Genomic DNA, 18471 nt, shown 5'->3' on the forward strand with positions numbered 1-18471 from the left:
TAGGACAGACCAAAATTACCCAGTGAATGAAGCGTCTCAGGATTCATGAGAAAAGTTATCCTAATCAGTTTTTTACTTTCTTTTTGAGATAACATAATTTTCAGGATAAATCATTATGACACACTGAATTATAATCTACAAATTAGAATATAATTGTGCAATTTGGGTATAATTCTCTTGCTCACATTTTATATTAGGCTTATTTCTTTGCAGACGTACAGTACTGTGAGATTTTCATAAACAGCTATTTAAAGCCATTCACATGATCAACATAATATTTATAGATATTCAGAAAATGATTAATCTTAAGATTGTGGCAAAGCAGAAAATCTCACTGTGTGGGTTTGCCACCTCCCCCAATAAAAATGCAAGTTTTGGTTAAGTTCCCTGAATGAGTGTAGTGAAAATTCATTTCTTTTGGAACGATCATACAATTGAAAGACTCATTTAAATTAGGAGGGCACACTGGGCTTGGCAGAGGGCATTGTGTGAAAGCAAAGCATAATTTTCCTCCAAACAAAGACAAGCTTGTTGGAGAGCATGCTTTATTGCCTGGAAAATCTATATATATGCAAAGTTGCTCATCAATTCACTGTTGGGTTTTACGTGCTTGGTTTCTCCTTTTGTTTGGAAAAATCAAATGCTGAAAAAAGTAGGCATAGCTCTGCATGCTATAGGCACCAAGAAACCTACACATGCCAATTCTCTTGTTGAGCAGCGTTCCTGTGTGAGGAGCTGCCTGCAGGAGGGGTGCACAGACTGGGGCTTCAGGCAGGTAAAATCAGGGTGTATACTTCAGCAGAGCCCACCCAGGATTTCTGGAAAATGACATCTTTTTCTGATCCCTCCCTCTGACAGCCAGGTGGATATGGTGGGTAAAGTAGGTTCACATCCTGCAGACCATTCAGTGTTTTCTCTTTTTTTTCAAGCAGCTTTATTATTGTGACACAATGCACAGACCGTACAACTTGCCCACTTGCAGTATACAATTCAATAGCTTTTAGTATGTTGTACAACCATTTCCACGATCAATTTTAGAACATTTTTATCACCCCAAAAAGGCAAACTAGACCCCAGTGAGTGTTCTCTGCAGACCCAGCTTTGGGTAAATTAATGAAAGGAAGGTGGACATTCTCTAGGATGCTTTTAAATGGAAGTTCGCATCTTTGGAATTGCCTTCTCCAGTCTATGTCTTAGTTTCATGGCATAACAACTGTATTCAATACTCATACACAGCATCTGCATGGTACTTTACAGTGTGCAGAGAGCACTTTCTGTCAAACTGCGGCTGAGAGGCGTAAATGGCAGCAGGGTGAGCTTGGGGCTGGGAGGTTCCCCGGTGACTGGCCTGGAGGAGAGGAACCGTGTTATTTGGCAACATCAGAGGGCCAGGCCCGCAGGCTGGAACCCGGGCATTTGAGCCACCTGAGCCCAGCTGTGTGAGGTCCGGTCGAGGGTGGGGACAGCAGGAGAGCCAGTGGCCAGAAGTGGATCCAAGCTGAGAAGAGGGATGTAGGTACCAGAGGATTTCCATATAGGAGGTTGGGGGCTTGTGAGGGCTCAAACCTCAAGATGGAAGGTTGTCAGAACAGGAGACAAAGATATGAAAGGGAGGTGGAGGTCATGTCATGGTAGACAACCAGATGGGGAAGAGGGCCACCCTTGAGGGAGGAGAAGCTGGAGTGGAGAGCACAGGAAAGCCGGGGAGAGGTCCAGCGTGGCTGCCAAATCCTGCACCCCCTGAACGCATCCGCCAGCCACACAGCGTACCCCTCACACTCAGTCAGCATCGCCCAACCACCTTCTCTTTGCTCTGAGTGACTCTGATCCGTGCTTCGTTCTTTGAACCTTCCCCCCCACCAACTCCATACCTTTCCTCAGGCCCCCCACACTCTCTAGACCCATTTGTTTTTTTTTGTTTTGTTTTGTTTGTTTGTTTGTTTTGTGGTACGCAGGCCTCTTACCGCTGTGGCCTCTCCCGTTGCGGAGCACAGGCTCCGGACGCGCAGGCTCAGCGGCCATGGCTCACGGGCCCAGCCGTTCCGCGGCATGTGGGTGGGATCTTCCTGGACCGGGGCACAAACCCGTGTCCCCTGCATCGGCAGACGGACTCTCAACCACTGCGCCACCAGGGAAGCCCTCTCTAGACCCATTTGGACAGGCCACTCTGGTCAGCATTTTTGTTCAGACTCATATGCTGCCCTTTGGCCAGCTCCCTTACACACATACGTGAGATGAAGAGGCACTTGGGCAGATGTCCCAGTCTTTGGGATATAGAGAGGCTGGACCTCTAATTGGAGGACGAACCAGAATGTCATCGTTTGTGGGGGGAGGGGACGTTGAGGGTGGGCAGAGAAGGTTCAGATGAGATTCCCACAGGTCCTGGGGTCCAGATTCAGAGACCCTCACTTGGCTGCCACCTCTCCTTAAAGGTGTCATTTTCAGCTTGACATTTTCACTGGAGGAAGAAGCATCCCTTTTGTCCACATTAGCTGTGTGCTGTGTGGAAAAGTGGTTGGCAGTATCTCCTCTCCCAGTGAGGCTTATAAGGAATTTTTTTTTTTTTTTTTTTTTTGTGGTACACGGGCCTCTCACTGTTGTGGCCTCTCCCGTTGCGGAGCACAGGCTCCAGACGCGCAGGCTCAGCGGCCATGGCTCACGGGCCCAGCCGCTCTGCGGCATGTGGGATCTTCCCGGACTGGGGCACGAACCCGCGTCCCCTGCATCGGCAGGCGGACTCTCAACCACTGCGCCACCAGGGAAGCCCTATAAGGAATTTTTAATAAGGTACTCCTCCACTCCCTAAAGTTTTCTTTCCAGATTGTTCTAACTTTCTGATGCAATGTGCTTTAATTTTCCCCCCAGAATTTAAATGTACCTCAATGTATTTGATGGATGTTATTAAAAAATCATGTCCATGTTTATTGGGGCAAAATGCAATGATATTTTCAAAACATCAGGGAATTTATTTAAACCTACAATAAAATCAAGAATACCTATATATTACAAATATTGGGAAACACAAATTCATGTCTTATACTTTGGGTTTCCATAAGTATGGCACACTCATATCATATTGTTTAGATTTTGTGTTGACTGGTGGAAAGGTTGTTTCTTTCCTTCTAGCACTAGAGAGAGAATTTATAGGAAAGCCAGATGTAGCTATTTTCTGAGAATTGACATTTGAAATTGAGTTTCTAGATTGCAGCAGAAATCAGTCTGTTTTTGTGTGTGATCAGAGGTTACTCTGTGTAGGACCGTTAAACTCCTCAACTCTGCTTACAGTGGAGATGAGACATCTGGTGTCCTCGGGCCTCAAGACAGCCCAGTGTGGAGAATGCAAAGAGGCCAGAAGGCAATTCCCAGAAAACCTGGTTACAAAAAGGCTGGAAGGCTGACCCCTGAGGGCAGTGGCCAACAATCAAAGTGACAGTGCTCGGAGAGCCTAGAAAAGTCCGCCTTGATCCAGGATGGTATTGAGACCAGGAGGGTCCTCTGGTCTGATGGGTGGGGCCCGGATAAAAGGGTTGCCAACAGAGAAAGAACAAACAAAAACCGGACCAGGTGACTGCATTGCAGTTTTGGGTCATCTGTCAAGGTTGGGCAGTATTTCAGGCTAGAACTAGAGGTGCAAGGGACAAGAAATATCCTCTAGGGAAGGAGGCAGGCAAGGGCAAGCAGGCTGTGGACTGCATTGAGGGCCGGACTCGAGTCCCATAAAAGGAGTGGACACATAAGGAGTCAAGGTCAAAGTCCAGCCATGGGGCCAAGCATGTGAGGTGGGATTTGGGGAAGGCTGTCGCTCTGTAGCCCTTTCCACCCCTGCACACCTCCTCCCCACATGCCAGATACCTAGACATGTGGCACCCAGGGACCACTGTCCCTGCTGGTGGGGACAGAGCTTCCACTTCGATAAGGACTTGCTGGAGAGTCAGAGGCAGCTGGACCTACAAAATGGGGGCAGAGCCTGTAACTGAGCCGAGTTGGGGAAGGCAGATGTTGACAGAATAAATGCACTAAGAGTAATCATTTAAAGTTTCAACTCTGACTCCTTGTCATTTCTTGGAAACTTTTAATTTTTATATTATTTTAAATATACTCAGAAAAAATGCAAGAATAGCATAAAGAACTCCCCTAAGCTTTTTACTCCAATTCTGCCAATTATTTACATTTTGTATCGTTTTCTTTGTCATTCTTTTTCTTTTTCATTTGTTTCTGAATCATTTGTAATTTGAGACATTGTATTCCTCTATTCCTAAATATTAAATATTTCAGGGTATGTTTCCATAGAACAAGGACATTTTCTTATATTACCACAACACAGTTATCAAAATCAGGAAATAATACTCAGCCACCATCCATAATGTTTTGCTTTGTTTTTAACATCTTTATTGGAGTATAATTGCTTTACAATGGTGTGTTAGTTTCTGCTTTATAACAAAGTGAATCAGCTATACATATACATATATCCCCATATCCCCTCCCTCTTGTGTCTCCCTCCCACCCTCCCTATGCCACCCCTCTAGGTGGACACACAGCACCGAGCTGATCTCCCTGTGCTATGCGGCTGCTTCCCACTAGCTATCTATTTTACACTTGGTAGTGTATATATGTCCATGCCACTCTTAACTCCGTCCCAGCTTGCCCCTCCCCTTCCCCATGTCCTCAAGTCCATTCGCTAGTAGGTCTGCGTCTTTATTCCCATCCTGCCCCTAGGATCTTTAGAACCATTTTTTTTTCTTTAGATTCCATATATATGTGTTAGCATATGGTATTTGTTCTTCTCTTTCTGTCTTACTTCACTCTATATGACAGACTCTAGGTCCATCCACCTCACCACAAATAACTCAATTTCGTTTCTTTTTATGGCTGAGTAATATTCCATTGTATATATGTGCCACATCTTCTTTATCCATTCATCTGTTGATGGACACTTAGGTTGCTTCCATGTCCTGGCTATTGTAAACAGAGCTGCAGTGAACATTGTGGTACATGACTCTTTTTGAATTATGGTTTTCTCAGGGTATATGCCCAGTAGTGGGATTGCTGGGTCGTGTGGTAGTTCTCATCCATAATGTTTTATAATTTCTCTTCTATTATTTTAAACTGTCAGAGATTGAAATTTAATTAAATTTCATTTTCTTCTGACAGTGTTGGGGGAGGGAGCACACGCAATATTTTTTCTTCAAAAGGATGACATGGAAGCCTTTTTCAGGTTTACAGAAATTACAGTTGGCAGTCGATGGCGCTACAACATAATGACACCAATTAGATAAGCCACCAGAGAGATCAGAGACGTTTCCAAGTGATATGCTTGCACATTTGTTTGCCTTGGAATTAAATTTTTACAGTGCTGTCTGATTTTCAAGAATAAAACTGAAATCACCACTTGGTATGATCTGTATATATGATCTTTATCTTTCTGTCTTAAACTCAGGAAAGATCTGTTGACAATGCAAATTCAATAGATTTTCCAGATTTCCCCCAATTGGGTTAAATGGAGGTGTAGCCCCAAAATGAGGTGTCTAACAAGAGAGCGATGGTGAAATGTGTTCTTATAGCAAAAGCTATCCAAAATGTATTATTAGGAAAAAAGGACAAAATATCATGTACCATATGATCCCTTTTTAAGCCAATGGAGAGGTATATATTGGCATGAGTATAGAAAAACTCTGGGCCTTACAGAAGAAATGAGTGTCAGCAGTGGTAAACTCAGCAGTAGCCTGGGTAGGTCAGTAGGTGGGAGGGGAGTGAGAGGGGAGAATTATTTTTTTCATTTTACAAATTGTGTAGTTTAAATTTTTTACCATGAGCTTTTATTTATTTTATAGCAATAAAAAATTTTATACTAGAGGGGAAGAGTGGGAGAGAAAAAGGGGCAGTGGTAGTTAGAACAAAATAAAAAGGCAAACTTATTTAAAAATGATGTGGCTTAGAAAGCAACAGCAATAGGCAGAATTATGAAAAAAATAAGTTGGATATATAAAATGAATCATTTTCTACCATCATCTATTTATATATGGCTGCCAGTTTTTTTCAGCTAGATTCATACATGGGTCTCTTAAAACTAAATTTTCCCTAACGAGTGCATTTTGGTGCTAATTCTGGTAGAGAAGACTGGCTGCTCTATCCCTCTGTACTTTCTTTTAAATTACAAAATTGATTAGTACTTAGAGATTTTTGATGAGTTAAGTTTAGGTCTTGTTTTATCAGCATCAACTGATCTTCATGCTTCTCCTGTCCCTTCTCTAAAAGCAAGAAGCTTATTCATAAAGAGCAAACAAACATCACAGAGATATTTGACCATGGACATCATGTGGTTTCAGATGGCTTCTTTCATTGTATCTTCAGATTATCAGATTTTTTTTTTGCAGTACGCAGGCCTCTCACTGTTGTGGCCTCTCCTGTTGTGGAGCACAGGCTCCGGACGCGCAGGCTCAGCGGCCATGGCTCACGGGCCTAGCCACTCCGCGGCATGTGAGATCTTCCCGGACTGGGGCACGAACCCGTGTCCCCTGCATCGGCAGGTGGACTCTCAACCACTGTGCCACCAGGGAAGCCCCAGATTTATTTTTGTAGATCTTCATCCATTAGGCTTATTTCTCTTTCAGGCATTAATTTTTTAACTGGGAATGTAGCCCTTGGCCAAATCAGTATGAGAAGAAATCATGATGTAGAGGGAATGGGGACTAGTATTTATTGTGTGCCTGGGTTGTGAGGTGCTTTACCCGGGTTATCTCATTCAGTCCTTCCATCAACCATGAGGGGTATGGGGTAATATTTGTGCTTTATTACTGGGGAACCTGAACCTCAGAATGTTTGAGAAATACTATCAGTAATTCATTCACTTACTCATTTGCTCAACAAATATTCATTGAAAGTCTGCTATGTTCCAGGCCCTGTGCCGGGTCTTAGGTACACAGTGGGGGAATATAGATGTGGTCCCTGCCCTCCGTAAGCCTAGAGTAGAACAGAGGAGAGAGCCACTAAGTAGGAACTGAGGCTGGAGGGGCAGCTGGGGGCCAGGTCCAGTGAAGGCTCAAAAGTCTTGTTAGCACCAGTGGCGGTTTGCAGGACTGGGATGGGAATTCATGTTTGCCTAGATCCTAAAGCTTATATCCCCCCAACTCTTTCAGCCTTGCCCTTTCTCGTGCCCTACCCCCTAGGACACAAGCCACTTGAGTGTTTTCTTCCACACTGTTTTCCAGAATGGCGAATGCACTGCTTTCATCATTGACACCTCCTAGTGTTCATGAGGAGAGAAGTGGAGGCCTAGTCTGTTACTTGATGATATAGAGGGGATTAGAAAGGATGGGCCTGGGTGGGGCGCATAAGAGCACAGTCTTCAAGGAAAACAGTTCAGGTGATCTCGAGCAGAGAGGTGACAGGAACCAGGAACCACTCAAGGAATTCAAGTACGGTATTCCACAATAAACAGAAGCTTCCAGAACCATACAGAGCTGTTAACTGGGATTCCCCAGATATAGGCAGACAGTATATATGGGATTGGATTGACAAGGATGTTTCAAGGTTGTTTACAGCACCTTGGAGCAGAACTAATAGAAATGTTACCAATGAAGGGAGATGAAGAAAGTAGGCACCGTATGTGTGAGCAGAAAAGCTGCAGGAGTTTGGAATAAATTCAAGTAGAAAGGCTCCAAAGGTCTAGAATGTTTGAAGGTAAGAAGCAGCTGACTCCAGGCTGTCGAGTTCCATCAATGTATGGAACAGGCAAAAGTCACTGCCCTTGTATAGTTTCCATTTGTGGATATGGCCAAAACTGGGATCCTGTATATGCACAGTGGGCTTTCAGGGTAGGATTGGGGTTAAGGAGGTAGGTCAGGTAAGAGAAGCCTGTGGATGCTTCTAGAGAAAGTCGGTCAGAAAATAACCACGGAAATGCATAGTACTTATGCCCCAGTGGTTTCGGGTTTTGAGGGACAAAGCCAGAAACTAAACTAAAGAAACTAAAGAAATGCCTCTAAAGTGGAAGTTCAGATACTGTTTGGGCCACGAAAAGACCCCCCTACCCCATTGTCTTAGTGTGTTCAGGCTGCTATAACAGAATACCACAGACTAGGGGACTTTGAAACAACAGAAATTTATTCTTTCCAGTTCTGAAGGCTGGAAGTCTGAGATCAGGGTGCCAGCATGGTCGGGTGAGGGCCCTCTCCCAGGCTGCACCCTCCTCCTTGTGTCCTCACATGGCGGGAGGGGTTAGGGAGCTCTGTGGGGTCTCTTAGAAGAGTACTGATCCCATTCATGAGGGCTTCACCCTCCTACTTAAGCACCTCCCAAAGGCCCCGCCTCCTAATACCATTACCTTGGGTGCTAGGATTTCAGCATATGAATTTGGTGGGGACACAGCCAGACCATAGCACCTTCTGAATCACTACTCGCCAATCCCCTCCTACACTGCCTGCTGCCCTTTATAAGTACATTGTAGAGCAAGAATGTAAAGTCAAAATGTTGGTAGCTTGTTCTAATGGGATGACAGTCAGGGTTGTTACTTTCTGTGAAATGATCCTTTATTTTAGGTTTATTAAACAATTTATGCATCCTAATTTTGTATTATCAACATTTAAGCACTTTCTTGGAATTTGCATGTTCCCATGATATGTATTATGATATTCCTCTTAGTTTTATAAGTGCTGGGCTTCATCTTTTTAATTCAGGATAACTATACTTAATAGTCATCACTTTGAAGACGAATATGTTTAAATAAAATGTCAATCAACAGGTTTTTATATAAACAAGGAGGTAGCAGTTATTTAGAGACAATGTTCATAGTCTCATTGATACATTAGATGGACTGTAGTAGGTTCAGGCTTAGCAAAAAAGAGAGTTTAGGAGGATTTCCTGTGCAATCACAGCTCCAGAACAAATTATTTTATGACTCAATTAAGTAGCATTGACCTACTGTGTGTGTATGTCTTCCTCTCAATTTGAGTTTTTCTAAGAGAAGCTCATGGCTATTCCAGTCCCTCAAAGATGCAGAGTGTGCACTAAAATTATAATCATTCCCGTGAGCCCCCTGAAATCGCGGAACCTTTTAGTCATATTAAAAGCGCACGTGTGTTGAGTGTGCTTTGGCAAGAAATCTGAGGCTTTATTATCAAGTCTAAGTACTTGGAGGTTGTTTGGCCTCGGGAACAAAGGGTCTTTACCACCCCTGCTCCCCATCCCTCTCTCTTCCCTCTCCGCTAATCTCAGGCCCCTTTGAGGGGCCACATCCAGGCCTGCCCTCCACTTAAGGGCTTAATGCCTTCCTTATTTTCCCATCAAAACCGTTCTCCACACAGGAGCCAGAATGATCTTTTAAAAACACATGTCTGTTCTTGTCACTTCTCCACTTAAACCGCTTCCAACTGTAGTAGGATAATGTTCCAAATTCCTCTCATGGCCTCCAAGGCCTTGCCTGTCTGGCCCGTGCACCGCTGTGTCCCCACTGCCTTCCTCTCTCCCAACACCCTCACCCTGACTCTCCTGCCAGAGACGCGTCTTTGTCTGCACACCACCCCCGTTCCCCCTCTACGTGGAAGGCCCTCTGGCCCTTACCTCCAAGCCCTCTCAGCCTCAGGTTTCACGTCCTTGCCCTGACTCCCAGCTCTGAATTTGCCCCCCGCTCTACCACCCAGCCACGTTTTCAGTGCACCTTTTTGACTTCTATCCCCTGGCACCACTGCACTGAGATGATTGTATGATCACGTGGGAATGGCTGTCCCCATCCCTAGAAGCAAAGCCCCTGGGGATCCCACTGTGAGGACCCCACTGTGCCTCTCTTTTCCCCTTGACTGATGTAGTGAATGCATTTTTCTCTCCCTTTCCCTCTGGGCTAATCTGACTCATCTCTGTGACGGAGTGAGGGCTGCCTAAGCTGTATTCCTCACCGCCCTGCTCTCACTTGAGAGAATTTGAGGGTCCCTCCACCTATTGGCTGGCATCTCTGCACCTTCACAGGCCAGGAGGAGAGAGAATTTCAAACAGGAAGTTTTTGAGGGAGACTGTATTTGCTTACTTGCAGCACCATCTTACTCGGGCTTCATTCTAGGATTCTTAAGCGATTCAGGTTTGGGAAACTTCCTCCATTAGATCTATCGTTGTGATAATTGCCCTCCAAACTACAGCTCTTTCAGGTTACTCATGAATTAAAAATGGCTGGGAGTTGGCAAACAGATTTTGCCTCCATTTAGAAATATCTATAGTAGGGCCAAAGGATGAATTAAACATCACTGAAGAAGAGGTAATGGAAGTTCTCTGTGCCCTGTTAGGTCGATGCTAGAGAAGTCAAAAAACAAGGAAAAAGATTAAGTGGGCAGTAAGAGGTAAACTCGGTCCAGCCAGTGATCTGCTGTGAGAGAAGCGGTACATAGGGCTCTAAAAGGGTAAAAAGAAAAACTCTGCATGAAGGTTTCCCTCTACAACTGCTTCTACTCTTCACATGTTTAAGAATTCTCTAGATCTCTGGGATTTTAGAGCAATGTGCCATGTCCGTTTTCCCACCTACATTACACATACAGGAGTTGTGAAAGAACTCTTGCCAAGAAACAGAAAAGATGGGGGGCCTATACTTTACCTCCCTATTCTAAGTTATCCTACCACATAATCAGGATACTTTCAGAGAAAGTACAGGCAACCTGTTTGTCATTACATTTCATGAACTCAGCTTTAATACTTTGGGAGACCCTAGTACAGATGTAATGAATGGGACATGATGACACAGCATAGCCCCACACCCCCGGTAGAGTCCCCTCTATTCTTCCCCAACCCTGGACACTGCCCACCATGAGCTGTCATTAGCATGTCCCTGTTCTGAGCACATGTGCATCGCCCCTACCCTCAGGTGTTCACAGCAAGGCCTGTCAATCATCCTCATGGCTTCCTGTTTTTAATGTTTTTCTAGTGTTGATATCCCAGCCTAAGGATGTTATTTACGTTTTTTCCTGAAACCTGAGGATCTCTTAGGTGGATGGGGTTGGTGGCAAAAGGCAGGGGACAGTTGCTGGGAAGGCTTGTACCCAAAGCTGCGGTCTGCGCCTGGCTGCTGCGGAATGTGGTGACAGTTACGTGCTGGCAGCCTAGATGCCTTGGCAGCGGGCAGCAGCTCGGAGAACACCCAGGAAAGCCCTCAGTGTGTCAGGAAAGCCTTGACTTCCAGGGTGGGGAGTTCTGCCCTACTGGGACCCCTTCTGCTCTTGTCGCAGAGGATCCAGCTAGGGTTCAGGCTGCCAGCCTTTATTCTCTTTGTGCCCTGCTTGGCAAATTGAGACTGGCCTTTAGAATATGACATATGTCTACTGTGCCCCCTCCTCCAGCAGACACCACCCAACTTTTATATCTGGCTTCTAGGTTACAGCTGGGCCATGTGGAGCCATTGCACGGAGTAGGGAAAGGTACCCCCTGCTCTGGGTGGGAGCAGCCCCAGCCTGGGGCTCAAGGCTGTGGAACAGAGCTGGGTTTACCCACAGCCTCCCTCAGCCTGGTGGCTGCTCTGCCAGCCTCCCAGCCAGCCTCCCTCAGTGGCTTTGGGGGCACAGTGAAGGGGCTGAGAGACAGACCAGGTTTTAACCTTCCTAAGACTGTCATCTTTTGTCTTTTCTCAGAAAACATTAGGATAGCCAGTGGCATATCTCCACCTTGATTTAAGAACAGGCTTCTGGCCTCACTAGCCTGAGGACTTCTTCCCTGCACTGACTTTGCTTTAAAAACTGGCCAATTGTAATTTAGAGATTTTTTTTTTTTTAAGATTTTGTTAACCAAAATCAGTTCTGATGGCTGAAAGGCTTTACTTATTTTTGTTCAGTTATTTCTGGGCTTCCTCTCCTGGGCTCTTCCCTTCTCCTTGGACTGTTTTACCATGTGGGTATGAAAATAGGCAGTATATTGTAAAATTACTTTAGAACATCGACTCTTTAAATTCTTATTTCTCCACAGCTCCCTTTAGCAGACAGGTCAGTGGATGTATTGTGGGTCTTTATATTAGTGTGTGTATCAACAGCCTCAGTAATAAGTCACTTAGAGAGTGTTCTTCCCTAAAGCTGGAGACTCTGCTTGGGAAATATCATCAAATATATTGGGATTAGTTTGATCAATTCTTGATTGTTTATTACTACTACAGTAATCGTTTATTAAGTGCCTAATATGTGCTGGGCACTCCTCTAGATTTTATTTCTCATCCTCCCAATGGCCCTGAAAGATGGGTGATATTATCCCAGGAAACTGAGGTAAGTAACTTACTCAGGTAGCATGTGGTAGAATCAGAATTAAGACCCCTTTTTGTGTGATTCCAGCATCTGCATGCTTTCTATTACATCAGAGGCGCTTGGGTTTTTCCACTGAAGTTCTCTGAATGTAGAGGAAATCAATACATAACGCCTTGGGTCTAGACCCTTTGTAGCTAGAAGTAGCCAGAAGCAAGCTCAAAATTTCTTTGAAGTCGCATGCTTTAATCTTTAAAATTTATGCAAATTTAGTTTTCTGCTCCATAATACAAAAGTAATGCTTTAAACTATTTGACATAGAATAAAATGTAAGCTCTAGGAAGAGCTCCTGTTAACCCTTGTCACATGCCCTCTTGTCCTGCTGGGCGCTACACTGGGGGCATCTGCACACCTCAGTTTGAGAAGGACAGCATTGCACCATGACGCATCTCAGTTAAGTTCTTAGTTCTACCGGTTTTGTTGATAACCCTTTCAGGTATGGAGCAGCCTGTCATTTGGCCAATCTACAACCATAGACGTCTTTCTAACAGAGAATAGAATCCCTAACACTTCATAGGCAAATCCTAATTTGGTCTTTGTTGATTCTTCTTGGAGATCTTTTTTTTTTTTTTTTTTGCTGTCCACGGGCCTCTCACTGCTGTGGCCTTTCCCGTTGCGGAGCATAGGCTCCGGATGTGCAGGCTCAGCGGCCATGGCTCACGGGCCTAGCCACTCCGTGGCATATGGGATCCTCCCGGACCGGGGCACGAACCCATGTCCCCTGCATCGGCAGGCGGACCCTCAACCACTGCACCACCAGGGAAGCCCCTTTCATGGAGATCTTTGAGTGACATCTGTCTGGCTGGAAGTTTAGAGATTATTTAATTTTGTCGTTTGTAAACTTTTCTTTTTTAGAAGCAAAAGTCATCTTTCAAATGAAATTGCTCTGAGAACTCTAAATTATGTATCAGCTAAAAGTGAAGACACTCTAGTTGAAGGTTCTGCTTGCATGGTACCCTTGCCTGAGGGTCCTCCAAGGAGCCCAGGGTTCTGCCGAAATAGGTTTTAAAAACCCACTTCACCCACTCCCCACCCTCCACCTCTGGCAACCACCAATCTGTTCTCTGTATCTCTGAGTTTGGATTTTTTATATTTATATATTTTTGGGTATTAACACCTTATCAGGTATACGATTTGTAAACATTTTCTCCCATTTAGTAGGTTATTTTTTCACTTTGTTGATTGTTTCTTCTGCTGTGCAAATACTTTTCAGTTTAATGTAGTCCCACTTACTGATTTTTGCTTTGATTGCCTTTGCTTTTGCTGTCAAATCCAAAAAAAATCATGCCAAGACCAACGTCAAGGAGCCTACAGCCTATGATTTCTTCTAGGAGTTTAATGGTTTCAGGTCTTATGTTTGAGACTTTCATCCATTTTGAGTTAATTTTTGTGTATGGTGTAAGATTGTGGTCCAGTTTCATCCTTTTGTATGTGGCTGTCCAGTTTTCCCAGCACCTCCTTCGTTGTAAATTAAGTGACCATATACGTGTGGGTTTATTTCTGGGCTCTGTATTCTGTTCCATTCATCTATGTATCTTATAATTTATTTTTAAATTCAATTCAGCAATGACATTTATGAAACAATTAGAAATTTGCACTTGACTGGATATTATGGAGATATTGTTACATTTCTTTGTTGTGATAGTGGTGTTATGGTTTTGTTTGGGGGAAGAAAAGAATCCTTACCTTTTAGAGATTCCTACTGAAATATTTATGGATTAAATGATATGATATGTGGAATTTGCTTCAAAATAACTGGGAGGGACAAGTGGATAGGAGTGTAGATGAAATAACATTAGTTATGAGTTAATAATTATTGAAGATGGATGTAAGTATGCGGTGTGGTATTCTTTCTATTTTTATATATGTTTGAAAATGTCCATTCACATTCCAAACGTCAACGATAAGTGTTAATATCCTATTATGTGCAAGGCAGGGTACCCTGTGTTGCAGGAGATGGATGTTTCACAAGTGCAAGGGGCCTTGTCTGCTTGTTCTCTGCAGTAAGCCCAGTGTCTAGGACACAGTCTGCACATAGTAGATGCTCAGTAAAAACACGCTGAAGCCCAGCCTGCACTCTGCGCCCCAAACAGCTGCTCTGTTTTCTGTTCCCAGGAGTGGCAGCCCTGGTAACATGCTCCAACTAGGTCTGAGCCAACCTCAGACCTAGTGTTATGGAGTTGAAGGAAGGCGGAGTCCTGTTCATTTAGGAATCAGCAAGGTGCTTCCCTGGAGTTCATGGAAATTGACATTGAGGTGCCCGAGACAAATTGCATCCATTGCATCCAAAACAACATTTCTAAGCAAAGCAAAATTGCTCCTTTAATTTAACATGAATTATTTCTTTCAGGAGCCTGTTATTGTAGTTGCTCACAGTGACAGGAATACCTCAAAAGGCTGTAGGGGGTCATAGAACCTTCTCAGAACATAACCTAGCCCATCTGCTCTCTGTGAGCCTGTTTTGTTCAGAGTCCAGCATAATAATATGCCCAGAAGTGTGCTTTGATCAGTGCTTTCTCATGAGGAAGAAGAGTAGATAGTATCATAAGAAAGAGGAAAAGCAGAATTGGGGAATTATCATAGGAAATGTCAGGAATGCAGGGTGATGGATTGGTCCCATGTGTACGTTCGAGTGATTAGTTAACTCAGAGGCAGAGAAAAATCATGATTTTAAATGTTTGCATGCAGGTGTGAGTATAGTTGCCTCAGAACGAGAAGATAAAAGGATTAAAAAAAAAAAAAAAAAAGCTAGTCACATCTTGACGAGAAGAAGGCTCTTTTGAGAACTCGTCAATGTTACTTTACAAACACCATTCAAATCTACCAAATGGGCCAGATGGCTGCTCAAATACTGCATGCTGCCAGCTGCCCATTGCTACAGATGAAGTCTTTTCTGCTGACGTTTGTGTAACCCACAAGCACGTTATAGAGTCTTGATTCCTTTGGTGCTGTTTAACATGTGTCATCATAATTATAAACCATAAGTATACATGACACCATGTAATAAATAAAATTGCCCAGCTTTTCATTCTGAAAGGGGAGGAGGCTGTACTTCTTACCTGAGAAGAGAGGATGTCTTACACTCATTCTCCATTCTTCATAAATGTCACTCCTCTCTTGTTGGGTACTCTACCTACATGCTTTATGCTCACCAAGCCTTATCCCTTCAAAACAGCACAGACTCCTAAGGCTAATATGTATTGCTGAGCCCCAGGTTTTAAAGCAGGCCTGGACCAAAAGTTAGGGGGAGACAATTCAGGGGAATCCAAATAGTTCTAAATGAAGCCAAACTATTCTATTTGACCACAAATCGAAAGTTCCTTGGAGGTCACATAACGGGCAGGTGTACAGTGTACAAGGAAGTTGGTAAATGGCGATGAATCAGCTCCTTTCAAAACAGACATTTTCTAGAGATGCATTTCTTTTTGCTTTGAAAGACAGCTGATTCAGTCCTATTCACCTGTTAAGAAGGCGGCACTTTCATTTGTATCTGCATCTGCAAAAACCAAATGTCTTTTCCCTCCTCAAAAACCTGAGCATGTGTTTGAGGGCATGAGAAGCTAGGCAAGAGGTGGAGGGGAGGGTAAGAGCCCACACCGTTTGGCTAATCAGTCACAAGTACATGGAGGAACGGGCTGTGATAGAACTCCCTCCCCAACAGGGGCTCTTTCAGTCTCATCCGGGAAGACCTCTTTAGAACACAGCATTTTTATTTTAGGCCCCAGAGCCCAGACAGCACGCTCCATAGCTCTATAAATACACGACTCAGATGCTTCCTGACACCCAGCGTTTCTGCTTTTTAACATGTAAATACACGAATGCTCAAAGTGAGTAAATATCTGTACACTGAGTTTACAATCTTGTCTTTCAGAAGTATCGACAGTACATGGCAGGACTTCTGGCTCCTCCTTATGGTGTTATGGAAACAGGCTCTAACAATGACAGTAAGTGAAAAATACGAACATTTTGTATATAAAAATCTGTTGTGCGGTATGTGTTTCCATGTGACAAAAAAATACTTCCTACACCAGCTTGACAGTAAGTCTCCAGACTCTTTTGTGGATAAACAGACCCACCAGCCCACACTTGAGTTATTCTTAAAAATTGTTCCTATAGTATAATTTTGTGGTCTTAGCTGATAGAGGGAGGTATGCTCTGGTATTAGTTGCAACTTCAGCATGCTTTCCCAGAATACCTTCATTTTAAAGTGTTGTTTCTGGGCTCTTTTAAAAATGGGGTTCATGAACTGTGTTGGTCGTAGACACCTGAGAGCCACACCTCTTGCTTATTTTGATGCTACACATCAAGGAGAGAAGCAGCGGGATTCATTCTTTATTCTTCTTAAATCATGGCCTCTTCAAATTCCAGACCTTTTGTAAGAGATCTGGAATCAGCCAGATCAGTCTCTGGCTGATCATAAAAGAAAGGAAGTTTTTCTCTGTGATGCTCTTATCTAATGGGTGCCCACTAGACTCGAAGAAATCCTGTGTCCTGAGTCTGTTTATCTGTTCATGCATGTCAGAAGCATCTTTTTAGCACTCGATAACATCCCTGGGAGTTGCTCGTGGAGGCTCTGGGTCCCCTTACTTGGCTCTTGTCCGTATATGTGTTACAAGGCAGCGAGCCCTGGGGTTTCTGAAGCCGTAGCACTTCAACACTGACACACTGATGGATCGAGTAGTACTTCCACTCCAAGCATCTTCAGAGCCAGAGTCACCCTTCCCATCCTCTTCCTACCTCCTTGAACTCCCACTCTCGTTCTCACGCTCAGACTTGTCACTCGCTACAGGTGACCCTCCTTCCCGCCTGACCAGGATCTTAAGTGAGCTTCCGTCCCCTCTGTTTCCCAGTTTCTGGGCAGCCTGTACCCTCTCTTTCTCTGTTTCTCTTCTGTCCTTGGAGAGGTGGGTGTTGGAGGGCAGATCTTTCTTTCCTTTCATTTCTTCCCCTGTTCTTGATTTTTCTCTCCTGGCTGATCTAGGGATGACCAGTAACTGAGCTGGAAATCCCAGCTGTGCTGTCTCCTAGCTGTGTGACTTCCGTTAAGGCACTTAGTGTCTCTGTGCCTCGGTTTCCTCATAGGATTGTTGTGAGGATTAAATGAAGCAAAACGTGTCAGATGTTTAGAAGCAAATGTGACGGGCGTATAATAATCACCCAAATGATGTGAGCTATTATTTCCTCACCACCAGTTACTCTTTAACCCCTCAAAGTCTTCCTTCTGCCATATACTTCTTGACTCAAGCCATCTGAATTCTCCAGTGACCAACCAATAGCCAGCCTCAGTCATTACTATTACACATTCTCTATGACTGGGTAAGATTTTCCATGTTCGGACTCCATTCTCCCTTGGGTCCCAGCCTCCACTGCATTATCCTGGTTTTCTTGTATCTCTCTGGCCACTTGTGTTCTTTCATGGGTATTCTTCCCCTCAGCTGGAAGTTTAGACAGCCTTGGCTGTTTTCCTCTTTTTTCCTCTATACTGACCCCTCCACCGTTGCATCCTTTCTTGCAACTGATACAAATCTGTTTGAGTCTTACAAAGGTCAGCCTAACCTTCCAAATGACTACTGATCTGATTCTCTTTCCATCCGGATGTCCTCCTGGTCTCATGCACCCAAAATATCAGTAACGGAATACATCGTGATTCCCACAAACCATCCTTCCTCCTGAAAGTGTTTTTCCATCCATAATTCCACAGTCCTCCCATACCAGGTACTAAACCTCCACTGTTTTGGGGTCCTCTTTTCTCTCACCTCCACCCCCTGAAGTTAATCACTTGTCCATCCCTTGTTCCTTCCTGTGTAATGTTCATATTCTTTCCTTTCTCTCCCCTCTGCAGCCCCCTGGCTGAGGGCCTCATCACCCTTGACCTGAGAGCAAAGATGGCTCAACTGGCTTTGAACCTTCATTATTTCACTCTTGGTTTACCCTACACCTGACTTACACAGAACTTTTTAAATTTACTTTTTATTATGAAAAATTTCAAGCATACAGAATGATACAGTTAATACCTGTATTGTCATCACTTTAATTAATATTAAACTTTAATACTTAAATAAAATTATTAATAATTTGATAGGTATTTTCATATTATTATTTTGCCATATATCCTTCTTCTAATCATATATATACATTTCACCCCAAATACTTCAGCAGGCATTTTTGAAAATACAGACTTTTCCATGCAAAAACCACACCATTATTGTAC

General features: G+C 43.9%; 1 protein-coding gene across 1 annotated transcript in view; it reads left to right on the forward strand.

Moving 5' to 3' along the window:
* Window positions 1–18471, forward strand: part of RAPGEF4 (Rap guanine nucleotide exchange factor 4) — a gene marked incomplete at its 5' end in the record, with an annotated part of 310415 nt that overhangs the window by 158858 nt on the left and 133086 nt on the right. The window contains 1 exon segment of the mRNA XM_082631169.1: window positions 16132–16204. Coding sequence (XP_082487295.1) covers window positions 16132–16204 — 73 coding nt within the window.

Source organism: Mesoplodon mirus (assembly GCF_964341445.2).
Source record: "Mesoplodon mirus genome assembly, chromosome: 8".
Taxonomy (NCBI): Eukaryota; Metazoa; Chordata; class Mammalia; order Artiodactyla; family Ziphiidae; genus Mesoplodon; species Mesoplodon mirus.